Genomic DNA, 27551 nt, shown 5'->3' on the forward strand with positions numbered 1-27551 from the left:
TAAACGTACTGACTAAGACCCTGCAGGGACTTTGTAAGCTCTTTGTGGATCATGGCTTCGGCAGTCAGATGAAACCAAAAGACCTCAAGAAAATGCTACAGAAACATCTGATTTTTATTTGGGGTTATAATAACTTAATTGATGACAGCTGTATGATAATTACTTTTGAACATGAGATTGAATGTGATTGGTTCATTCTGAAAATAGCCACATCCCCAATTATAAAAGGACATGCACATTTATGTAACAAGGTTAATGTGTTTTTTTTCCTCCTAAAATGTTTGTTTTTCACGTAATTTTATATGTTGTAATTTCACGTTGAGTGAAAAAAACTTCTGACCTGATTTATCTTGGTTTTATTATTATTTTTTTTTACATCACAAAAACCTGCCATTTTAACAGGGAAGTGTAGACTTTTTATATCCACTGCAATAACTAACAAGCTGAATGGCCTGTATGGCTATTTTAAGTGAGACTATTTCAAATAAGACTGGATTTTTATAAAAACTGTGGAATTTTTTTTTTTTTGTAACAGGCATATTGGCAGGCACATTTGGCTCAACCTTTTTTTTTTTTTTTTTTTCACAAATTTTTTCAATCCTGCTCCCTGGAACAGAAAACTGGAAATGGAAATCAAAAAGCAAAATAGACAAATGTCTATAACCAACACCCTCCTTTAACAAGAGTGTTTTATTACAATTTAAAGAAGGCGATCATGATGATTATTGGTATATGCAAAAATGCCACATAAAATCAAACCCTGCAATTCCTGCAACAGAACCTTGGCAGCATGGCATGTGAAACAGAAAAATAATCAGAAAGAAAAGAAGAAAAAAAAGACAGTAGACAAATCTCACTGAGTGTTAGTCTATTGAACAATGGAACACTGAAAAATAGAGGGGGAAAAGACCTGGAAATCATTACCACTTCATTCCTAATAACTTCATGCCTACTCATTTTCAATAAACAGTCCCATCTTTTATAATATATGTGCCCCACTGCTTATCTTTAATCTCCTCATGTACTATGTGCATCGGCTTGCAGATTTTTTGTTAAACCAATTTTGTGTACCTCAAAATTATTATTTGCTTAAGTGTACATCATTTCAGCCATGTGCGACATCTTTTTAGGGATGTAGAGATAATACTCCATGTAGCCCGAGAGATCTTCTATAGTGATGTCATCCACATACACACGTGCCTGTTCGGAGCAGGAGCGTGGTGACGTGGACACTGATGATCCATTCACTGTTCTGGTGTTCTGAGGTGCATCTGAAGAGCTGGGCAGCTTCATTTCACATTCAGAAATGACATCACGCAGGCCAGTGAATGAGTAGACCTCCATGCCATGCCAGCTGGTGCATTGGCACACACCACTCTCCTGGAGCTGGCACAGAGACTTAAAGTCAGCTGCTGGAGCTTGAGCCTCCTCTAAAGAAATGTTGGTCCTTTCATCCTTTCCCTCCGACTTGTTCTCATTGCCAAAGGTTGCCACTCTGTTCAGAGGGGAAATCTTGCTTTCCAAAGTGATATTGGAGTCATAACCCATGGAACCAAAGATGGGTGAATGGGCACGGGAGGACAAAAGCTCCTTCTTAGCAGGAACAAGCAGGGAGGTGCTGGTGTCCTCCAGCTCTGTGGGGCTCTTGTGTTTGAATTGCATTTTAGAGCTACAGTAGGTGAATTTGGGCGGGTGTAGGATTGGAGACTTGGACCTTCTCCGTCTCTGGTTTCTTGTTAAGCCCCTGGAGGACTTTCGACTGCATCTGTATGTAAATGTGAAACACAGTAAAAAGGATTTTATAAAATTAAATGTGCTGGCCTAGTGGAAGACAAATGCTTCTACCTAAATGTTAAGAAGAAGAGAAAAGAGAAAAAAAATATTGCAGTGTGCTACTCCTATTCAATTTTTTTCAAAAGATGAATATCAAAATTCAGTCATGGGATCCATTAAAAAATGTACATAACTGTATTTCATGGTATGCCATAGGATACTATAGTATTTACATACTTTTTTACACAGTAAAATAGACTGGAACATGTATTTACTAATTTATTTGTAATTTACTCAAAAACAGAAACCCAATTACTAGACTTCAGAAAGACAATATGCTAAAGAGCAGTAATATAAACTCTTATTTAAACAAAGCTAATTTAATATGGGGGGAATTGATTAAGAATAACCAAACAACAGGGGCTCCACCTGGACTAAATTTAGTTAATTTGGAGACAAAGAAACAAGTATTATACAGCAGGCATTATGCATATACTTAAGAGAGACAGGTAGACAGATACAGCCTTATGTGAGAGCCAAGAAAAATGACATAGCAGGTATCTTACCCATGCCAGTTCTCTTTAGGGGAAGTGATTTTGGGTTTCGTTCCATCTGTGCTGACTCGGGTTCCGGCTCTGGGTGCCAAAGTCTCGCTCCCACGCAATGCAGCCACAGAACTAGCAAGATACAGGTGCTCAATGAGCAGAACATATATACTGGAACAAATCCTCTCACCACAAAGTTCTCCAAAACAAACAGTAAAACCCACAATATTTTCTCTAAGTCAGAGATTTTTTCTTTAGTCTATTATTATTACTTCTTAGAAAACATTCCTAGTTTATCTTGCTAACAGTTATGCCAACCAGGATTGCAGGTTTTGGCACAATTTCTGTTGAACTTTACCAAGAATGATTCTCCCATTCTGGTTAAGCTGAGTTTGCATAGTCTATGCTTATTCAGTTAAATGAATACTTAGACATTCAGTGTATGGTATGCATTGTATTCTTGATTGGAGTAATGTTTTTTCAAAAAAAAAAAAAAACTACATTTACAATTTTTCACACTTCTGGAATTTGTAATCTAAATGTTTAAAAAAAAAAAAAAAAAAAAAAAAAAAATTGCATGATGTGTTTTACTATTATGATCCTTAGAATACATTTTAAACAAAGCGGAATTAATAAGATACCTTTCAGCATCCACACGTAGCTTTTTAAAGGCAGTCTGTAGTGTTTCCTCCTCACAATCTTTCTCTCCCTTCTTCACAGTGTCCATGGTGGTGCCTTACAGGGCCTCAGAACTGGGGGAACAGTCAAAGTAACAACCAAAGGTATAACTGACCAGCTGATAAAACTTCTAATAGCTTAAATCTTGCAGTTGAAACCGGGGAGGGAAAATGGCTAATTGGGCCCAATTTGGACATTTTCACTTAGGGGTGTACTCACTTTTGTGTGTTGAGTTATTTTGAGGGGACAGAAAATTTACACTGTTACACAATCTGTACACTCACTACTTTACATTGTAGCAAAGTGTAATTTCTTCAGTGTTGTCACATGAAAAGATATAATAAAATATTTACAAAAATGTGAGGGGTGTACTCACTTTTGTGAGACACTGTGTGTGTGTATGTGTGTGTGTGTATATATATATATATATATATATATATATATATATATATATATATATATATATATATAATATATATATATAATATATATATATAATATAATATAATATAATTTTATAGTATTTATGCATTATTTTTATGGATGCACAAAAAGCATCGAATTAAACTACAGTCCTATATTAATAATAAAAACGCACTTTCACTGCACCTTGTGGTTTCTGTTACTCACTGCTTTTAGGAGTATTATTTAACTTTTGATCATAGTGTTTTAATTAGACCTTACAGATCTTACTCGCGCTACACTCTGCATCACTGCGTCTGCATCGTGCATGATCAGCAACGCGGCCTCGTTATTAACACATCACTTCCGTTATAATAAACAACAGAATTTACAATGCAAGTGCGCAAATACAGCATATGACGACAATAAACTTAAATTAAACTAAACCTTTTAAGCAGCTTGTACCAGTTTCCCCTGCCCCTTGCACACAGTGGAGCATTTCGGATATAAACATAAGTTTGTCCTCGTGCATCAGTTTGATTTCCACAGTGTTTAAAATGCTCCCCTTAGAGAACTTGGAGGTTAAACACTTTCTTCCTCAGTCACGTGACGATTTTGCCTCCGTCTGTTGGTGACTGAGGTCATGTTGGGAATAAAAGGTAATGCTGACAGAAAGTAAACTGAAGAAAGTCATTGTCCGTGAATCTGGGTGTTTGCTAATGCTGGCGTGTAGATGACGTCATGCGCCGTCGTGGCTTATACTTCCGGTTAGTAAAAAAAAAAAAAACCCACTAGTGTTATATTTGAGATATTACCTTTCTAAAATCCACACACTAGACTGTAGAGTACGCAGTGCAAGGGTACAGTACTTCATTTGGGACACAACTTTAGTATTTACTCTCCAAAGCGTGTTTTCTGAACAGAAGTAACGTAATCAGTAAATCTCCCCCACGCAGGCCAACTAATCAATAATGAGATTTGTTGAAAACTATTTTCATAATCGATTATTATTGATTAGTTGTTGCAGCTCTAGTTAGGATTGATAAAAAAATATATATAGTTACAGTAGATATAAAAACTCTACCCACCCCGGTTAAAATCGCAAATTGAGGTGATATAAAAAATTAAACCAAGATAAATCATGCCAGATCTTTTTGATCTGGAGAAGATCTTTCCTTTCTCCACAGGTTGGCTTTCCACCACTTTGGTAGAGGTTCATCTTGGTTCCAGAACTTTTGTGACACTCTATATTTCTTTGCAAATTCCAATCTGGCCTTCTGATTCTTACTACTGATGAGTGGTTTGCATCTTGTGGTATGGCCTCCATTTTTCTGCTCTCAGAGTCTTCTTCAAAAGGTGGACTGTGATACGGTCAACCCTACCCAATCGAAGTTGTTGCTGATGTCACTAACTCTTCAGAGATCTCACAATGTTTCTGTCATTTGTTGTTTTCCTTGGCTGACCTGTTCCATGCCTGGTTGTTAGTACACCAGTGATTTCTTTTTCAGGACACTCCAAATTGTTGCATTGGCTATGCCCAATGTTTGTGAAATGCCTGTGATTGATTTGCCCCTCTTTCTCAACTTCAAAATGGCTTGCGTTTCTCCTATAGCAGCTCTCTGATCTTCATGTTCAGGGGTTTCCCTACTATAGAAAGGCTTTTTACGGAGCACCTTAAGCCGAATGAACATAAAAATGCATTTAGGCAACATATCAGAATGAATGTAAAATCAACAGTGTTCTATGCACTGACAAAAAACAAAACAAGACAAAAAACAGAGGTGGCTTGAACTCAAATGGAAAGGTAAGCTGGCAACAGGAATGACCTGCCAATCAACAATCAGTATTTGGATGCCTTTTTGTGTGGCAGATGCTGATCAAGCCAATTATCAAGCTAATCGAACAGTTGATTAAATATTTCTCTGTACAGTCAACTCAGGATGGTAGTTATAACAATCACCTTAGATAAGCAAGTTGTAAACCATCGATAAGGTAAACCTCAACAATAAAATAAATGAAGTATAAAGTTTTTTTGTTAGTAATTCTTGTGGATGTTAACAATATCAAAAGCTAATGTAGCTTATTTTACAGCTAAAGAAATTGCTACTTAGCTAACTTACATACATATTCATGTACTGAATTAAGTTATGTTAACCAGTGAAGTGAATTAGTTGACGTTACATAAAGATCTCAACTGAACTAACATTAGTATGTAACATGGCTTGGTAGCTAAACAAATGTTAGACTGTGTTCACATGTAACATCTGGATAAAGTGGTTTTTCATCTAAAAAAAATGCTGTTCCAAAATGTACTTGAGCATGTCCCAAAAGAAGCTCATGGCATTTTACATCAGTCTACTCCATATAATTATTATGTAAAATAGGTGCTAACCACTTAAATAAATAAATAAATAAATAAATAAACAAACAAACAAACAAATGAATAAATGTTGACATAATTCAAGAAAATCTCTGTATGTCTAAGTTATGTCCTTTGGCTGCATTTTCAAAATAATTACACATGTATTTCAACATGTTTATTCTTCCTATGTGTAGAAATTAAGGTAATCCACATACATCTTCATTAAATCTCAAACATATTATTTGGTGAAATAAACAGCGAAATCCTGTATGGATTGTCTAAGTTTTTTTTGTCCTGACAGATAAATGTAGCCTAATGTCACTAATAATTATTCACATGTTCATGCTTTTAATAAATCTTTTTGGTCTGCCACCATATCAGTGAATTTAAATGAATGCTTGCATTCAGAGTATGGGTGGGTGTGCGCGTGCGTTTACGAGTGCACGTCCACTCATTATCAGACAGGGTTTGATAACTAAAATACCCCCCCCTTTCCAGTATCAGCCAGAGGAGGATGTCCTCCAGGAGAGTTTTTTTATTTTTATACCACACCGTGGTATCAAATTTTGGTATCGAGTATCGTGTACTTTTGGTGGTATTGGTACTAGATTTTTGGTATCGTGACATCCTTATTTACAATAATGCACTGAGAGAACTTCTGGTCCATTAAAATGGGGTCAGTGGCCAAATAAATACGAGAACCCTTGGCTTAAAGACCGGAGTTTGCGCTTTGGGTCTAATGTTTTTCAAACAGTTTCACCACATGTGATGTTGGCAAAAATACCATCAGCTAGCAACCACTTACGTTTAAGCAGGGTTACTAGCCTTTTGGCTAAATACCTCGACAAATATATTCTAAAATACAGACAGCGAAACATAACTCCATATGTAGTTTCACTAACTGTTTCAACTTCAGTTTGCTAGTTACTTACCCAAATACCCAGGCATTTGGCTAATGCATGTTCGGTTACGATATAGCATGTTTTTCTTTGACATTCTGCTTTAAGTACCATTTTTTAATATCTCAAATCAGTTATCGATGTGTCTAACAGTTAGTTTCTAAAAATAATAAAAGTTGTTGGAGGATAAATGCTAACATAGCCTGCTGGCTAATATTAACGCCACTTTGTTAACAGTAATGAATCTATTTGCATTTATACCAAACAAACAAATAGCTGAAACACAATACTCACATTCCAAGGACTCCAGGCTTGAAGCTTTTCAAAGTCTGGTCATTCAGTTGTAGCCTCTGGCGTAACCTATAATAATAATAATAATAATAATAATAATAATAATAATAATAATAAAACCCTTTAGTAGCTAATGTTAGCTAGCTAAGTAGCTCATAGTCTCAGAGGTTACTGTATTAAAACATCTTTAATACACTGGAATGTTCAATGGTGCCAGAATGGGTACTATGTACATACACAAGTTTCTCCGTACAATAATTATTAACTAAACTTCGCATAAGAATAACTCGCATCAAATTCTAGATTGTTCTTCTAACCTCTTGTTTACACTCGAAATACACGGAGTGACTCTGCAAGAGCGCATATAATTTTGACGTAGAACGCACGCAGAATTGTCACACTGAGATTACGTCACCGACATTTCTATCTATCGGTAAACACTCCGAGCAACCTCCACCAGGGGTTGTTAACCATGCTGTTAACCCGTTGTCGCAGGTTAAACAACGGGTATACAAAGATTAGAAAGGGAGATAGCCTATGTAAGGATTTTAATAGCGGCTTCCTAAATTATATACAATATCCCGGAAATCTTTTTTTTTTTTTTTTTTGAGTGAGAGAGCGAACGTCAAAAAGAGGTCATTTCTAATGGTAGGCGGGCTCTGGAGAAATCGAGAGCGCGAGTGACAGACATGGTGAGAGAGTGACACAGCGCGCGTCCTGATTGGTCTCTCTGTGCTAACTAACCTATCAGTTTTTGCGGGAGGCGGGCTTTACAGTCGACTTCTCTTTCTCTCTCCAGTTCATCCGTCAGTTCGGTTCAGTTTAGTGATTGGAAGTTCGGATCATTTTACTGACTTGGATCTTTGAATCTCGTTCAGCAAAATTAACGAATCTTTTTACAAGTAATTTTGTTCATTTAGTTCATTTCAGCAGAATGTAATAAAAATGTTACATGTTAAATTCCCCAACACACCTAGTGCTTACGCAAACGTTGATCACATTTGGAATAAAAAAAGAAGCTATATGCTAATGCAGCCAAGGTCAAATTATGAGAAACAGAAATGATTAATTAATAGCTTTGCTGTGTCTTCAGGCTGTGCAGTCTGTTAGTTAACCTTACTTCCCGATCTGAGTTGTTTCGTTCGTTCTTTTGCCACACAACATTTGTCACGTCTGTTCCACTGGAAACAGAAATGATTAGTTCAACTCTCGAGTCTTAGGGTTCGAGTCTTCTTTCATCCCATGGATGAATGCTGTGGGGCTGTGACGTGATGAACAAACGACTCAAACCCGAATACTTGAGAGATGAACTAATTATTTCTGTTTCCAGTATCGCATGGTGCATTGCCTATGGGTCGGTGACAGGAAGAACGAAAGATTCGAACACGAAGACTCAAGAGATGAACTAATCATTTCTATTTCTGGCAAAGAACCTATGGGATAGATACTTATATATGATATAAACTAAAATAAATAAATAAAATAAAATTATATATATCTATGTATTTATTATTTTATTAAATAAGTATTCATTTCATTTATTTATTTTAGTATTACACACACACACTGATATATATATATATATATATATATATATATATATATATATATATATATATATATATATATATATATATATATATATACACACAGTATCTCACAAAAGTGAGTACACCCCTCACATTTTTGTTAATATTTGATTATATCTTTTAATGTGACAACACTGAAGAATTGACACTTTGCTACAATGTAAAGTAGTGAGTGTACAGCTTGTATAACGGTGTAAATTTGCTGTCCCCTCAAAATAACTCAACATACAGCCATTAATGTCTAAACCACTGGCAACAAAAGTGAGTACACCCCTAAGTGAAAATGTCCAAATTGGGCCCAAAGTGTCAATATTTTGTGTGGCCACCATTATTTCTTTGCCGACAGAGAAAATAATGCAGTGTCGTGGAAATTAGACATCACTCGCAGACTCGCCCTCTCTTTATTACAGAAGGATGAATACAGGATAGAAGAATGCAGGATAGAAGAAAGCAGGATAGAAGAATGAGAGTGCTCTGAGGCACTTGAGCTAAACATGTAATATATATATGTTCAATGATAGAATAACCATTATGTGTCGGCGTGACGAGGGGACATGTTACATTATGTGGGTAGCACTGTTGACAATGATTCTTATGACCAAAGGCGATACAGAACAGTTTAAGAGGCGGCCAATACCTTGGCATACAGGCTTTTAACTACTAATTGTTGTCCAATCTGCAGCAATAGTCTACTAAAGAACTTCGTGGGCTTATGTGGGACCCACAAAAATCACGTCGCCTTAGGCACTTAGCCACAATCAGCTAAATACCAAATTTGGGCAGAAGTGTGTGCGTCATGCACTCTTTCTGCCGCAACGATGTGATTGGCATAGTTGATCAATAAGTCTTCCACCCAATAAACTCCAATATCACACTCTGGTTTATTTTTCCATCTTAAGGGTGTACCACCTGGACCCCCAGTGTTGTCGGAAACGGTCCTACTGATGAGTTTATTTTTGTGACAGGGCTTACTAACAGATACTACCTATACCAGGATAAGGGTGCATGATTAGGAATAGATTTATATGTGTGAGTGGATGTGCGGGTCAACATCTAATGATTTGTGTCTAGTCTGCAACAGTAATCTGTGGTCAGGGAGCTTTGGGGCATAAGAGGTGAGGTAGCAAATGTCATCTAAACCTGCATCCTCTGTCCTGGCCACGTGGCTATATAATACGCACCAACGAAGTTCAGTCCTCCTAAGAATACATTTTCCCCGTCGTCAACATTTTCTCCAAAAACTACGTGTGCGTGATTTTGCAGGCTTCTAGATACCACTTGGTGTCTTGTGTTGTGTAACCATGAGGAACTGGTGTGAGAATGTATGTTTGAGTGCAGTGTGTTGTGTGTGGGTGTGTGTATGCATTTCATTGCTTGTGAATGTTGGTCCTCCTAGAGGCCTCTTGATAGAGAATCACTTCCTAGTCCTCCTGTCAAAGTTTCAAGCTCACTGCTCAGCTCTGGCATTCTCCTACAATGGCTCACATGCACCCACGTGGCTCTCTGGTTGCCTTTCACCGCTGAGTGAGTGACGAAGAGGACCTGGAATGGCCCAGACCACCATGGTTTGTTCCACTTGGCCCTGATGAAGTCCTTGATCACTACCCACTCTCCAGGCTTCAGATCATGCAGCAAACCCGTGGCTGGAGCTGGCAGCGCTGCCTTTACCTGCTTGTGGATACAGTGCAGAGCAGAGGACAGAGTAGCACACTAACTTAACATAGCATCATCACATGTTGCTGCATAGGGAAGAGCAACTGTCACAGGCCCAATTCCTATGTGGAGGTCACCCAAACAGTATCTCAAAGGGGCTAAGCCCATACGTAGAAAAACCTTTGTCCACCCTGAGCCTGTTTCAGAACAGCATTTGCCCAATTTGTTTTTTAGTGTCCCATTTTCTCTCTCTACCTCCCTACCACTAGCTGGGTGATCTGTACAGTGCTGCTTAATTCCCAAATATTCACCCACTTGTTTAAGGGCATGGCTCACAAACCAAATTGGTAATATTTCAAACAGCTTGGAAAGAGAGCCTTCTGAACTATAGAAAGGTTCTAAGCATGGGGGTAACCACGCATTCTTTGAGGGGGTTGTGTCCCCCCTAATGTTGAGGAAATACCAATCTGTCCCCCCAATATACAGTACAAAATATCTTCTATATAGTAAAGGGGGACCCTTTAATGAACCCTGCCAACAGATCTGTCTTTTCATCTATTCTATTTATCTATGTCTATTCCTTTTTAATATATTTCCGTTTGTTAAGGAAAATAGGTGTGTGCCTCCTGCTTCCAATTGTACGCTTGGTTGCGCCTGTCACAAATCGTGATGGAGCAGAGATAAGGCGGATGCAAGTGCAGGACAACAGTTGTTTATTTGTAGAGACAGGCAGGCAGACAAATCCAAACGTGATCCAAAACGTAATCCATAAACATGCAAGAGGTCAGGCGATTGGCAAACAGGCATACACGGGGCTAGGCAGGAATCTAGGTCGATAACCAAAACGACACGAACTAGAACGAGGGACTGGAAGCGGAGAATCCAGCGCTGACTATGACTATGACTATGACTATGACTATGACTATGACTATGACTATGACTATGACTATGACTATGACTATGACTATGACTATGACTATGACTATGACTATGACTATGACTATGACTATGCTAACCATTTACTTAGTACTTACGACTTATTAATCTTCCGCGTTGTGTGCTGGGAGGCACGCGCTATATATGCCGACATGATCAGCGTCTCAACTGCTATCAGCTGAGAGCAATTCAGACCCACGTGAATTCCCAGCCAATGACGGAACAGGGAGGAGACATGACAAACATCAACAAAACACACGTGTCCCAATGTCACTACGGTCAACAGCGGAAAAGCAGGTGCTCGCGCATTCGCGCTTAGAGCACGCTGCTTCAAGGGGGAATCGTGACAGCGCCCATATCAAGTTTGTTGATATATTTTAGCAGCTCAGTCTGTAAGAAATGGAGACAGCAGCCAAGCATAGAAAAGTGCAGCAGAACATACAAGCTTTTTTTCTGACAGTCAGCAACTAGATACCTAAATAGTAGGTGACCTTAGCTTAGTATAGAAGGCATCATACCATGGCTTGGTTTGTGCTTAAGAACATCAATTAACTTTTGATATTTGCACACCCACGAAGTAGGCTAGGCTAACGTCATTTTCAGTTTTTGACCATTAAATTACATTCACTTGCATATCCTCCCGCCGAGTTCGTTGGACCCCCCCCCCCCCCCCCCCCATGTCCATACAATAGTTACGCCCTTGTGTCTAAGTGATGCTAGAAAAGTCTATCTCGCCTTGTTAATAGGAGAAAACAAAAACAATGTGAGATTTCTATTCAATACTGTAGCAAAATTAACTAGGAATAAAACCACCACAGAAACAGACACACAATCACAATCATTACATAGCAGTGAAGATTTCATGAATTTTTTCATTGGTAAAGTTGAAAATATTACATGTGAAATTCAGGCTAATAAATTAAAACCAGACAGTTTTATAACGAACCCTGTCGATAATAATATAGCATTATCTGATCAACGTTTAGATTAGAGACCGAACTAGCTTCATTAATCTCTTCAGCAAAATCATCAACTTGTATACTAGATCCCTTACCTACATGTTTCTTTAAACAGATTTGTCCTGGAGTAATTGAACCCCTTCTAAATATAATAATTTCTTCCCTTAGCACTGGCTATGTACCAAAATCATTTAAATTGGCAGTTATCAAACCCCTGATTAAAAAAAAAGACCTTGACCCCATCAACTTTCCAGCTATAGGCCCATATCAAATCTCCCCTTTTTCTCCAAGATCTTAGAAAAAGTTGTAGCACAGCAGTTATGCTCATACCTGCATAGGAACAACATTCATGAAATGTATCAGTCGGGGTTTAGACCTCATCATAGCACAGAGACAGCACTGGTTAAAGTAGTAAATGACCTACTACTGGTGGCTGATCAGGATTGTGTCTCCTTGCTTGTGTTACTTGACCTTTGTGCAGCTTTTGATACTATAGATCATACTATTCTCCTTGATAGACTAGAAAAAGTTGTTGGCATTAAGGGGACGGCCTTCTCCTGGCTCAGGTCTTATTTGACCCTTCGTTATCAGTTCATAGATGTAAATTGAGACTTCTCCACGCATACCGAGGTTAAATTAGGTATCCCACTGGGTTCTGTTTTAGGCCCACTGTTTTTTACTTTATATATGCTACCTCTGGGTCAAATTATTTGTAAACATGGAATTAGCTTCCACTGTTATGCTGATGATACACAGCTGCATGTTTCAGCAAAGCCAGATGACAGACAGCAGCTTAATAAAGTTGAGGAAAGTGTAAACGACATTAGACGGTGGATGCTTAACTTCCTCTTCCTTAATACTGACAAGGCAGAAGTACTTGTACTAAGACCACGTGTAGCTAGAAGTAAGCTTTCTGATCACATGGTAACTCTGGGTGATCTTTCCATTTTGTCATGTGCAGCAGTAAAAGACTTTGGTGTGATGATTGACTCCAGTCTTTCATTTGAAGCTCATGTAGATAATATTACTAGGATATCCTTCTTTCATCTCAGAATTATTGCTAAGAAATATATTGTCACTACATGATGCAGAAATATTAGTTCATGCTTTTGTCACCTCTAGATTAGATTACTGTAATGCCTTACTGTCTGGTTGTTCTAGTAGGTGCAAAAACCGGCTTCAGTTAGTCCAGAATGCAGCTGCTAGAGTCCTTACTAGAACCAGAAGATACGCCCACATCACCCCAATTTTATCCACACTGCATTAGGTCCCAGTGAAATCTCGCATTGATTATAAAATACTAGTATTAACTTATAAAGCACTAAATGGTCTCGCGCCACAGTATCTAAGTGAACTTTTGGTTTTCTATGATCCACCACGCCTACTTAGATCAAAAGGTGCAGGCTATTTGTCGGTACCTCGAATAGCGAAGGCTACAGCAGGTGGAAGAGCTTTCTCTCACAAAGCCCCACAGTTATGGAACAGCCTTCCAATTAGGACTCAAACACAGTCTCAGTGTTTAAATCTAGGCTTAAAACGTATTTGTTTACTCAAACTTACCATGAGTAGAAATTCTTTTACGCAAAGCACAGGCTTACCTAACAATCTCTCCCTTGCTCCTTCTGTCGAGCCACACTCAATTTTATGGAGATGCTAGATCCTTTCTGCTTTCCGGACATGCCTCATCCGTTCGCATACCCTACCTCTGGATGGAGCTCTCATCAACTCCAATTCCACATGGACATTCTCACTGTGGTTGCTGGGACTACGGTTGCTACTATGGCCCTGGGACTGCAATTACCACATGCAGTTTTGCACACGGGTCTCCTTTGAATTCAGCAAATAGACTTCATATAATAACCATAATGAACTTTGCTTTTACACTATCTGTTCTTACCCAGATGAGGATGGGTTCCCTTCTGACTTCTGAAACATTTTCTCAATGTATCTTCCTCTTAACATCTTAGGGAGTTTTTCCTTGCCACTGTCGCCACCGGCTTGCTTGATTGGGATTAATCTGCACACTAAAATCTGTATCCTGTGTTTGTATATTTCTGTAAAGCTGCTTTAAGACAATGACCATTGCTAAATTTACTTGCTACACAAGTAAAACTGAATTGAATTTGCATACTGCAATAGTTTTGGGAAGTAGGACTGCATCTAGCAGCTCAGAGACTAGTTTGTGGTGGGCTATGTGTTCCTGTACTCGTCAGAAAGTTCCTGAAATTAGAATCAGAAATTGTCCCAAAAATCTGAGAAATCTGAAATTGTCCCAAAATCATGCACTACTCCAAAGGCATATCTAGTGTCTGTGTGAATAGTTACTGACTGTCCCTCAGCATGTTTACATGCCTCTATGAGGGCGTACAGTTCAGCTGCTTGTGCTGAAAGGTTTGAGGGGAGACTTCCTGACATGACCATCTCGTGTGCGGTCACTACTGCACTACAGGTGTGAGATTTTCTGTTCAAGTAGGAGTAACGACACCTCATGTGGAACCAAGAGGGTCAATTTTGTGTAACCTACCAAATCTCTGGATGCCACCACAGCTTTCTCAGCTGCTGCTACTGCACATACACATGGAGGAAAACCTACTGCTACAGGATCTAACTTACCAGAGAAATATGCCACAGGTCTCAACTTGTCCCCATGTCTCTGTAACAAGACGGAGGTCATGTAGCCTGATTTTTCATACACAGTCTGCACAAAAGGTTTGGTAGGGTCCGTTAGCCCTAAGGTTGGAGTTGTTTGTAGAGCCTGTTTTAATTCTACAAAGGCTTTCTCTGCTTCTCGTGTCCAACTTACCTGTGAGTGAGCCGTCAACCCTGATGCATGTGCAACATCTATAATAGGTGCTTCGAGAATGGAATAATTTAGACTGAAAGTCTTATAATAGGAAAACATACCTAGGAAATAGAGAACTTGTTTCTTCGTCAGAGGCTTTGGAATCTTCTGGATTGCAGATACTCTGTCAGCTGAGAGTTTCTTTATCTTTGCCAAAATGTCATGACCCAAGAATCTCACTTCTTGCTGCACAAACTGTAATTTTGAGAGACTAGCTTTGTATCCCTCCTTAGCGAGATGCTGCAACAATTTAATGGTGTCAGTTTTACACTGTGCCCTGGAGAAAGCCTTAGAGGTGCTAAGCTGTCTTTTAGCATTTGGTTGTATATAATTGGTGACTCACAATACCCCTAACACAAGTGAGAGAAAGTGTAAGAACCTGCGAGTGAGCAGTCAAACATGAGTGCAAACCAAAACTGACTGTCTTTATCAAAAGGTATACTAAAAAACGCATTCGCTAAATCTATGACTAAAAACCATTTGCTGTTTGCTGGAACCTGGTTTAATATAGTGTAAGAATTTGGCACGTCTGGAGGTCTCTGTTTTACTGCTGCATTAACCGCTTGCAAATCTTGTGTAAATCTCCATTCATCAGGTTGTGGGGGTTTTCTTGCTTTTCTTACTGGAAATATTGGAGTGCACAATGGTGAATCTGGGAAGGGAACAATGACCCCTGCTTTTAGTAGTGAATTAAATACTGGCATAATTCCCTCAATAGTTTCTGATTTAAGAGGGTATTGAGATTATCTAGGTCTGAAATCAGTTTTGGGTGTGATTACGACGGGTGGTGCACTTCTAATTAGGCGTACGTCATGTTTCCCTTGGGTCCACAGCCCGAGAGGCACTACCTTCAGTTTTGGGTGTGTCTCTAGGGGTGTGGGGCTTGTCCAAAGGTTCATAAACATTCCCTTGTCATGACATATTACATCCCGGTTAATCTTGCACATTTCCTGAAATAATTTTTTACAAACTCCCAGCATCAGGCTGTACCCGCACAGGCTCTAGGCTTGTTATGCATGCACCATTGATAAACACAGAATTTTTAACTCTTGAAAGATTGAGTTTTCATTAATGATTCATCAGTCACTGTCACACCCTGGGGTGAGGAGATTAAATTTTAGGTGCAATACACACATTAAGTCCCTGCTTCAGTATGTCACAGTACATGTTGGCATTCATGGTTCCCTCAATGAACTGTAGCTCCCCAGTGCCGGCAGCACTCATGCAGCCCCAGACCATGACACTCCCACCACCATGCTTGACTGTAGGCAAGACACACTTGCCTTTGTACTCCTCACCTGGTTGCCGCCACACACACTTGTCACCATCTGAACCAAATAAGTTTATCTTGGTCTCATCAGACCACAGGACATGGTTCCAGTAATGCATGTCCTTAGTCTGCTTGTCTTCAGCAAACTGTTTGTGGGCTTTCTTGTGCATCATCTTTAGAAGAGGCTTCCTTCTGGGATGACTGCCATGCAGACCAATTTGATACAGTGTGCGCCGTATGGTCTGAGCACTGACAGGCTGACCCCCCACCCCTTCCACCTCTGCAGCAATGCTGGCAGCACTCATACGTCTATTTCCCAAAGACAACCTCTGGATATGACACTGAGCATGTGCACTCAACTTCTTTGGTCGACCATGGTGAGGCCTGTTCTGAGTGGAACCTGTCCTGTTAAACCGCTGTATGGTCTTGGCCACCGTGCAGCTCAGTGTCAGGGTATTGGCAATCTTCTTATAGTCTAGGCCCACTTTATGTAGAGCAACAATTCTTTTTTTCAGATCCTCAGAGAGTTCTTTGCCATGAGGTGCCATGTTGAACTTCCAGTGACCAGTATGAGGGAGTGTGAGAGCGATGACACCAAATTTAACACACCTGCCCCCCATTCACACCTGAGACCTTGTAACACTGACAAGTCACATGACACCGGGGTGGGAAAATGGCTAATTGGACCCAATTTGGACATTTTCACTTAGGGGTGTACTCACTTTTGTTGCCAGCGGTTTAAACATGAATGGCTTTGTGTTGAGTTATTTTGAGGGGACAGCAAATTTACACTGTTACACAAGCTGTACACTCACTACTTTACGTTGTAGCAAAGTGTCATTTCCTTAGTGTTGTCACATGAAAAGATATAATCAAATATTTACAAAAATGTGAGGGGTGTACTCACTTTTGTGAGATACTGTGTGTGTGTGTGTGTATGTATGTGTATATATATATATATATATATATATATATATATATATATATATACACATACACACACATACATATATATGTGGCGTGTGTGTATATATATATATATATATATATATATATATATATATATATATATATATATATATATATATTTATTGATAAGGAAGCTGTCCCTTTCGCTGCCTCCTTCTTCAGTTTTATAAAAATTTTCAGTCGTCTCTGTTTGTTTGGCATAGTGCCTTTACCGACTATATAACATACATATAATATAACAAGATGACTTGCATGTTTGGTAATGTAATGAAGTTGAGTAGTAATTACCAACACATTCCCTCTCAATCAATTTGAAAACTTTGTCAATAAACATATAAAATGCTGCTAATATTATGAAAAGGTTAGCAGAAGAGCTAGTGGTTTTGTCGTGGATAAATCAACCTTCTTAGCCTAAGTCAAAAACTTCAGAGTAAATAAACTTTATTGAAAACCAATAAAGTGTGACAATCTGCAGAAAGTCAGAATTATGCAAGCACACACAGCATTTTATATACTCTCCTCCACAGTGTATCCATCTTAGGCGGGGTTTTGCCTTTCCTCATTAAAAACAGACCAATCTTCTTTGCCACAATTAAATATTCATGTCTGTGTTATCTTAAATTGGTGCAGCATGCGCAGTTAGTTGTTTTTCTTGAAAAGGTTTCACGAGGACAAGGTTTCTTTTTTACAAAAAGGTTTCACTCAGAGTCCTGACCCTGACCAACACTCCCTTCTTAGGCCTCAATAAGCATCTATCTGTCTCTATCTGTTGTCCCAGTTGATATCTACCTCCCTTCCTGAGGCCCGCTCCTAACTCCCTAACTGGTATTGGCTTCAAGGTTATTTACTTACAAAAGCGAATATCAATTTATTGCTGTGCAGAAAAGTGCCAGCTGATACAGAAGAACAATTACAGAAGAATTATTGTACAGTAAGACACAGAGTTCATCTAACTCAAACCACACTCAGAATATAACTTAATCAAACATTGTTCTATGGATTTAGATTATGCTTCTATCTATTGATTATACATATAGATTCTGCTTTTTAACCAATATTAATTATTCGATTATGCTTAAGTAATAATTCTAAATGTCGGTTATACATATTGAATACATATTAACATATCCAAATGTTAGTTACACATATTGATTACGCCTCATAAATATTTTCAATATATTTTCCCCCTCTGGGGCTTACTAAGCCCCACCTAGCTCGAGAGAGTAATCTCACAATCCATTCCCTTCATTTACACTAACTAGTGATCAATGTATGATCATGTCAGCCAACTATAAATGACCAAATCCTGAAACCACTCTCTCTGGAGACCAGAAACAAACATCTCCTCTCCCATTGGCAAGAAAGGAGTAAAAGATTCTGTCTCCCTTTCCCTAACCACAAAAATCAAGACAGTGTTTGTAAGCGTGAACATGCGTTTGGTTCTGCACTTGCCCGTGGTTGTCACAGTTATGTAGAATACACAGTTGATTAAGCACATATAGCTGATACAAGTATAGACTAACAAACATGAATAAAAAACAATTTTCTCAGTTTGATTACAATGATAAATCAGACAGTGATCACCCTGTCTCTTAATCACACTTGACTATATTGTAATAGAAAAATTGAAAATTCAAAAGATAGAAAAATGGAAAAAGCAAAAATAAAAACTCCATCACATTCTTTCTCAGGGGATGTCTTAGCAATGTTTGTCTTCGACCCAGATACTTTGCGTATCACAGGGGACCACCCTTGGGGAGCGGTTTAGGCTAGCACTTACACCCAGGGCATGGTTCACCAAACAACTTCTTCGTCCTCACTTGAGGAACTGGAATCTGTTCCATCCTGTTGCAGCTGATCAGAGATCCAATCTGGCTCACTGATTGTCTCATTCAGCTCTAGTTCAGTACTGTTTTGTAGACTAGTCAAGGGCTGAAGAGTCAATTGTGGAAAGGTTGTCCTGGAAGGGACGTCTGCTTGGGCCTCTTTGCCCTTCAGCAGGTGTATCAGGCTCGTCAGAACCGCTCTCAGCAGCAGGAATACTTCTTTCCTCTTGCTCTATTGGTACGACCCCTGACTGACCTTCTCCTTCACCATCACCTGAGACTGCCATTGGTTCTCCCTTACCTACATTTTGACCCTCTTTCACGTCTTGGCTTGTTCTTTCTTCTGAGATGTCAACCACTAGATCGTCCCCTTCGATGGCCTAATCCTCCTTTCTCCTAGGTTTAGGTGCTCACTTTGTATGGCCTTTCCCTTCTGGGCTGGAACACCCCTAGGTACACCTGTTCTCCAGTAGTCATGGGACAAGGAACTTCTGTCTCCTCTCTCGGTCCCCAGCTCTGTTCCTGTGAATAGATAGCTTCATAATGTTGGCTCGAATTTAGCCTATTACCCAAAAACATTTAAAATTCAACTTAGAAGCCAATACTCACATCTACCTCTGAGACCAGTTGGAGATAGAAAAAATACACCAGCCGTGAGTGAGAAGAAGCAAGGGTCCAGCTTTATTGTTCCATTCCACCACACGAGATCCACACCGATGAGAATTCTCAGAAGTGATCCCCCCTACCCTGAGCTTAAGCTCCAGTATTTATACTGTATTTACACACTAGATAACCCATAGGTTTCCAGAAAAGGCCTATTTCACTTACCCATAGAATTGAAACCCGGGGTTTTACTTTACACATAAAATCAGAACTCAGGCATTTCCAACAACCCAGGAAACAAAAACCCAGTGTTTCTATTTACCCAGGTTTTCAAAAACCGGGGTTCTCTTTTACCTATGTCTTCAAAAACCAGGGTTCTCCCTTACCTAGGTTTTCAGAAACCAAGATTCCCATTTCCCTAGGTAATAAAAATGACGTAAGCAAGACGACTAAACAACCGGGAGGGACCTTGGTCTTATCGTTATCTCGAGGGGGGGGGGCAGCCACCCTTATAACTGGCTTTCTTCATGGTTCTCTAAAAATTAAGGCTTTCCTTGCGAGACGAGAATCTTCACCATCTGAATCATGAGTAAGTTATATTTTCCTTTTTTTCCCGTACTTCTCATTTATAATTTATTTTCATATTTGCACTATATTTCTTATTTTATATATATTTATACTACTTGAAAAGCGGTTTACTGTACTTCCAACTTCTTAATATCATTACAGTTCTACTGTCCTGCATATCCTACTATTCTGTTTTTTATAGAGTTTCTCTATTACTATAAGATATTATTAAAGTTATTCATGTGTGTGTATGTATGTTGTGTCTTGACTGTACGAGTGTGTGTGTGGGTGTGTGTTTTTAGCACTCCTCAGCTCGTACACTTCTTTTTGACTTTTTTCCTATTACTGCTCTTAAATTGCTCGTAATTCCAATCCGCCTAATCCCGCTTCTATGTGTCTAGGTGCCGGTGCCCGTCGTCAGTCCCCTCTCTCTCCGTTACTGGACCTGGATCAGGGTTTGGACCTGGATCTGGATACTCATTACCAGCTTGTGCATCTCACTGCTGATATCATGATGCTACTTAACTATCTTCGCCGCACCCCCCCTAAGAATGGAGATCCGGGGTTCCCCCCTCTTCTTCGGTACAGAATCTGCCCCACGAACGTGCGTGTTGACGCTTCTACCCAGTCAGACCCAGAACCCCCCTCCAGCTTCCAATCCGAGGATGATGATGTTGTCTTCTCCGATCCGGGCACCGACCATCCGTCCCTATTCTCACCCACCAGTCCGCCCGACTCTCAGTGGTCCGCTCACTTCACCCACCCTGATTTCCCCATGTCCCCAGGACGCACCCCATTTTCCTCCCCCTCTTACTCTCCTCCAGACTACGCACCCACCCGTCCTGTGAATTACCAATAAAATTACATTTTTACTCATACTCAATCTCCCTGTTTATTTCATGTCATTTTTATCCACAACATTTCCCCCCTCTGAGGCTATGAAGCCTCATACAATACTTTAATTAAGCGTAGATGTACCTCGTTATAACTCTTAACCCTTAACTTACTTCTCCTTTTATATATATATATATATCATTTTGAATCTAACTACTTTGATTATACCCTACATCGATTATAAGTGTGATTAACTGAGTTTCCCTAATCATTCATTACTACTACTACCGCCGTACGTTTTGTATTTGTCGGGACCTGCAGATTCTTGCTTCCCCTCAAAAACCAAACCCCAGTCTTTTGCAGTCAGGGGTGGGCGAAAAAACCTCCTACGAGGGAAAAATTCCCACCCTGCCAGCACTATGTGCTCGGCAGCACCATTATACTTTTCTGTGCCTGATTGCGTCACATCACAAACATTTTATAACATTTTATAACAATACTTGACAGTCTGTTGTATGCAGTATCTGTATCTCTCTATATGCTGGTTGTCTTCAGCTCAAGCACTTTACGTACTGTAGAGAGCCACCCTTTGGGGAGAGGTTAGGCTAGCACGTACACCCAGGGTATGGATCTTCACATCTTCTCATCCTGTCTGCCACAGAGCAGACCCCCCGTTGACGCTTCGTACCGGACCTTCACGTGTTCCCCACCATCTCGTCATTGGAGGATTGAGCATCCTCCAGGGGTTGCATGTTCTAGTCCGCTGCTGCCCTGTAGTCAGCCTTCTCTCGCGGCTCCGGGACTCCCACCTCCGGGTGAACACCTCCGAACACCTCCCCCCGTTGAGGCGGTGACGCCTCACACATAACACTGATAACACTGCACTTAGCTGTGTTCCTGTGAATATATAGCTCCATACATAATAGTTAGTGGTCTTATATATGTTTTTGATTCATCTGCAATTACTCCAGCGGCCGTCCATCATAAGGAACAGACACAGACATGGGTCGACCCATAAGCATTTCATGCGGTGTTAGATACATATTGCTGTTAGTCTGCATGTGATAGGTCATTAGTGCAAGAGGTAGAGCATCTACCGAACTACGTTTAGTATCAGCACAAATTACATCAAACACAAATCAGGGTGTGCCAGACCTATCCCTGGTCAAGGAAAAAAAATAAATAATTTTGAGCACACTTCAGGTGATCCTCCACCGTTGCCTGCAAGTACAGAGATCATTCCTCTACCTTCCCCCTCGCACACTGGCTAAGATCATGGGCAGCTGTAATACATACAGCAAGAAGCACAGTCAGAATTCAATTAAACTATTTGTTCGATAAGTGGCGTTCCAATTTTTTCCTAGAACCTCATTGCATTCAAACAACTCCAAACAGACGACACAATCCATGGGCCTAAACGTCAGTATTTATATTATTTTTTATTTATTTTTTATTATATATATATAGATTTTTTAACAATTCTACCCTTAACCAGGTTGCATTCTTTAGTGATAGACTTCTATTCAGCCAATTGGGCAGAACAGGGTGTTCATAATGTTTGTGAAATTTCAGACCCAAAACTTTTAAGCTCAACGAAATACAAATTTCAGCTGGGCAATCGTGAGTGTTCTCAGTGACTGGCTCCACAGAATTAATGACACCACTACAACACTTACAGTTGGTGAGTTAGGCACACTAACAGGTTTAAGAATTTTAGTTCGGGTGGCACATCGATTAACCCCATATCCCCATATAATGTTCTTTCAAAATAGAAATGACCTGGTGTGATAAACGTAAGATCGATGTGTGAGAGAGCAATTTCCCCAATGATCCGCACTAAGAGAGCATCTCCAGCCTGGCAATCCTTGTGCCACCAAATCCAATGTTTTCAATACATAAACTACAGCCCTGTAAGCGCTCCATTCTCCTGAGCCAGGACCCCCCCCCAGCAGCACCCCCCTTTTCCAGTCACACGTGAGACACAGTCTTTGTTATTGTTTGTCAGCCATAGTTCAGGTGCATTCAATGTCAGGCTTGTCCAAAGAACACCCGGATCTCAGGATGTTGTCCTGTAGTGAACAATCAGTGATCCACTGCAGACCATACTTGATAACGTCCAGGAACATTTGTTGTGCTTTTATGGGGCGGAGGATGACCCCAATCATGTCCTGACGGCCTTGGGAGCGTGCAAGGGAGTCTATGACCACAGAGGAGTACACCACAGGGGAGCCCACAGCCCCCGAAGGAGACGCTTCCAGGTGTACTACCGATCTAGGAATTGTTAAGAGGAATAACGGCCTTGAGCTCTCACATGCAGTCATTTGGAAAAAGCGCGGATCCATAATAATATTATGTGGAATGGAATTAGAGTTATAGGTTACAATTGGGACATCTTATATATATATACATATATATATATATATATATATATATATATATATATATTCTATATACATCATACTATAAATAATGGTTACTGGGTGGGTTGGTTGTATCGCAAAACTCATCACTTCTGTTATCACAGCTTGCTGTAATAATGCTAGACTAAGTGGGCATGTCCTTTCAAGATATTGTTTACAGGGCAATAGTACTGGGAAACTGGAGACAGACAACTGGGAACACACATCTGCAAAACCCATCATTAAATGTTCAATTAATGCATCAGATCTAGGCCTTAAAACAGTGAATATTTATCGTGATTTACTATACCCTGATTTTAATAAAGCAGGAAGCTATTAAAAACAATTCAATATGAGGAGTTCGGTTTTTAACGTGTTAAGACTTGTGATGTTTACAGATCACTCAAGTTCGATATAAACACATCACAAGGCCCTGATTGTGTGGAGTCTGTATTTCTAAACTATTATTTCATCTCTTTCTATTTATCATTTTAATCTTTCATTAGACAATGGGGTTATACCAGAAATTTGGAAATCAGTTTTCTTATTTATTTATTACATTAAATCGGGGACATCCAACTATATTAGATCATTACAATCCAATAACACGGCCTCCTCGCCTATGTCCCTTGTAGAAAGCTTTTTTCAGTAAACCGTTCACATGTTATCAGTCTGCAAGAAGTCTAAGGTCATACAAACATATCAGCACAACTGTTGTTTTGAAAGTCTTAAAACAATGTCACGGTTCCCTCTGCACTTCCCTGTCTGTTGATTTAGAAGAGGCTCTCAACACAGTGAATCAGGAAATATTGCTGCAGAGATTAAATAATGTTGGTCTATCGAATCATTTAAAAAATTTACTAAAGTAATCCCCACTGCTCTAATCAAACGAATAACACCTCTCTTAAAGGGGTTTTCCACTCTCATGTATAGTTATCCCTGTAAAATAGTTCTAGACCATTTATTTTTAAAAGTACAAACCCAATTGACAAGGATACATTCTTATCCCTTCCTGTTTTTCATTTACCAGAAAGATATTGAGAAATGAAAACAAAATTCCTTTAGTCTGAAAATTTGTGGTGCACACTACCCGAACATATTAATATTCCATCTGTGCTAACGAGTGATAATCCCAATAAGATAGAACTAAAATAGAGTAAATGAGGTTGAGATCTAGATATGCATTTACAGTCCTCTAGCCACTTTTATCCCACTAATTTACATTCAAAACAACCTAGTGAATTTGGTTCTATGTGTACAGCACTAGTCTGTAGTCTGAATGGTATACATGCATGTACATGCATTTTGTTTCTTATTAATTTATAACTGTATCAAAATACTGTACTCAAAATATCACTCAGATCCTTCATACATGACATTTAAATGTTGCACACTTTCGAGGAATGTGAATATGTATTTAACTTAGTCTAATAAAATTTATCATCTTGGCTGAATGCACAATTGTAAGAAGCATAAGATTCGCCCTATAATTTTATCCATTTCATTTAAACTGTATTTGACCATATTGAGGTAGTGTTAAATCTACTCATATCACAAACCACATTTCCCATCCTTCACTGCGGTCCACAAACATGGCTGGCTGCCATGAACTGCAATTCCCAGATCACACACACCTGCATCCAGTTCACAGCTCTCAGTTTTTATCAGCTCTCAGCTGCTATATAACGTACTATCAATTCAATTCACTTCACAGGTTCTCGAGTTTGTGACCACTGCTTTGTATTATTTAAATATTGTAACTCGTATACTTTATATGACATATCCATAGCACACCATATAGCACATATGTGTATACATATACACACCCACACATATATATATATTTGCATAACTACTCTATTTACCAATCTACAGTTCAGGAAAAAACACTTCAAACTACACTATTGTAAAGGGACCGTAATTAAACTACCTCCCAAACTCATATCGGCACAACATGTCTGCAAAAGTAAGTAATCAAATCATCACCTTATTTTAATGTTACTGATCCAGATATCACATCTGTAACAGGCGTACAACACATTATAAAGAATTTAAAATGTGCAGACTACTACTGCCATCTGATCTTACTAATTACTTATCATTGGACATATACACAGCATTTAAAGAGAAAACATGCAGAAATTATTCAGCATTATACAACACAAATACCACACGCCAGAAGAATTCGCACTTACACTGCTTAAGATATTGTATAGCCACATACCCATATAGGAATCACCGATACAAATTAATTATGGTTACTCCAGCTCTTGTTAGCGAGTCAGTTCATGAAGGTAGACTGCTCGCTGAAACCAAATGTTTAGGCTCACCATTATCTCAACAGGGAGGACGTGACCTAGCCTGATACGGACCACATTGTGATCAGCCTGAGACTGTTACCTCGGGTCGGTTTTACTTTTCAGGGTTTTTTTTTTTTATTAATATCACTCAAAACGAACAGGTTCACATGTCAATTTTATCATTAGTCAGGAAAAGATGCCTCTGCAGAAGAAACTAAGTGGCACAATACACACCACATAAACTATTATTAAAGTTCTCTTCGGACTGTTAACATCAAGACATGCTGATTGATTTTAATTTTTACAGGAATATATCCACGTATATATACATATTGAATCACTTCGATTTTAATGTAGAGCGTAAGATAAAGGATTGGAAAAAAAGGGGTGAAAACAGAAATCTCTCGCACGCGCTCTCTCCCTCTCTCGCGCGCTCGGTGGTTTAGATAACGTTCTCATACAGTTTACAAACATGGAATCATACCGACTTCCAATTACCGTTAAAGGTACGCAAGCTATTGACCCGTCACAATCTATATATAGGACTGTACGCAGTCTAGATTATGATCAGTAAATTATCCAATAACGGTGTGTTCTTCCGAACATCACCCTCTGGTCTAAACAGGAACTCTTTAGCCCTGTGGTATAAGACGCCCCCACCCCAGCTACTCTACTGAACCAGTGTTCTCTCGACCCAATGGTAGGGGAGTGTGTAAAGATCCCTGCGGAGACCGGAGCTCAGGGGGCACGGGGACGGGGGGAGGTGTGCTTAACTGTACCTCAAGGTCCTGCAGTATACCCAAATCAATAGTGCTCATAGGCATGGGGTCATCAAGGTTATCAAATTGCCAGAGAGCGGCGAGTGTTGATAACAATTCTGCCTCTGGTGGGGTTACCAGCGGGACGGCAGCTACGTCTCCCACTTCAACTCGGCGGGAGGTAACAGGGTCAATTTCACCATACGGGGGGAGGAACGAAGAGCCTGTTGAGCTACCGGCATCCGACTGGGCCGGTCTATCCAGCCTTTTCACAGCCCGTCGTTTAGCCTGGGCTCGAGTGCCGTAGGCCGGACCCATACGTGAGGTATCCGAGTCGCTGTTGGTTACCACCTCCGCCTCCATGGGCTGCCCTGTAGTGGCAGGGCCTGGGGTTGTTGGTTCTCCCTGTCCCGTACCTGCTCCGGCACGGTCGCACTGGTTCAGGTGGTACCAATGATCTCTTTCTTCAACTCTCACAGCCGAGGCTGTTGCAGCGACCACAGCGAAGGGTCCTTCCCGACGTGCCCCGAGGGGGCTTTTTCCCTTATACATACGAATGTGTATTTTATCCCCGGGTGCCACCAAACGTACATCCTCCTGTACCCCGTCCCCACCATGGATCGCTTCTCTAACCTGTGGATATAATTGTCTGTGAATTTGAGTGAGGATACGCACATAATCCTGCATGTCGCCCTCCGATTGAGCCTCAGACGGCTCTGTGTATGGACCTTCGGTGTATGCCATAGGCAGTGGGCGCCCAGTGAGCATTTCATGAGGAGTCAAGTGCGTCATACGATTGGTTTGTGATCGTATCTTCATCAAAGCCAGTGGTAAGGCTTGGACCCAGTTTAGGTGTGATTCATCGCATATTTTTGCCAAATTATTAGATAGGGTGCGGTACCCTGGATCCATCGCGCTTTGGGACTCAGGAAGATATACACATCCTAGCTTATGATCACTCTCCAAGGCCGATGCAACATTCTTAAGTACGTTATTTACGAAGCGTTTGCCCTTGTCTGAACTCAAAAAATCAGGGATACCGAATCGAGGTATGACCTCACAACATAAAAATTTAGCGGCGGACTCCACATCTTCC

General features: G+C 39.9%; 1 protein-coding gene across 2 annotated transcripts; it reads right to left on the reverse strand.

Annotated features, from left to right (window-relative positions):
• Positions 1-658: 658 nt before the first annotated feature.
• oser1 (oxidative stress responsive serine-rich 1) lies at positions 659-7549 on the reverse strand. Of its 2 annotated transcripts, none has more exons than XM_017462233.3 (5): positions 7188-7549; positions 6954-7019; positions 2960-3070; positions 2340-2450; positions 659-1765 (listed from the first exon to the last, which is right to left on the reverse strand). In XM_017462233.3, the coding sequence occupies exons 3-5, from the start codon at positions 3043-3045 to the stop codon at positions 1090-1092; spliced, it is 873 nt and encodes a 290-aa protein (XP_017317722.1). In that variant the 5' UTR covers positions 3046-3070; positions 6954-7019; positions 7188-7549; the 3' UTR covers positions 659-1089.
• Between the last annotated feature and the right edge of the window lie 20002 nt (positions 7550-27551).

This window comes from Ictalurus punctatus, chromosome 11 (assembly GCF_001660625.3).
Source record: "Ictalurus punctatus breed USDA103 chromosome 11, Coco_2.0, whole genome shotgun sequence".
NCBI classification, from domain to species: domain Eukaryota; kingdom Metazoa; phylum Chordata; class Actinopteri; order Siluriformes; family Ictaluridae; genus Ictalurus; species Ictalurus punctatus.

Coding starts and splice junctions, on each gene's coding strand:
- oser1 (XM_017462233.3), bottom strand. CDS start 3,045: ATGGACACTGTGAAGAAGGGAGAGAAAGATTGTGAGGAGGAAACACTA. Junction 2,451..2,959: donor CTACGTGTGGATGCTGAAAG/GTATCTTATTAA, acceptor GTATCTTGCTAG/TTCTGTGGCTGCATTGCGTG. Junction 1,766..2,339: donor CCTAAAGAGAACTGGCATGG/GTAAGATACCTG, acceptor ATTTACATACAG/ATGCAGTCGAAAGTCCTCCA.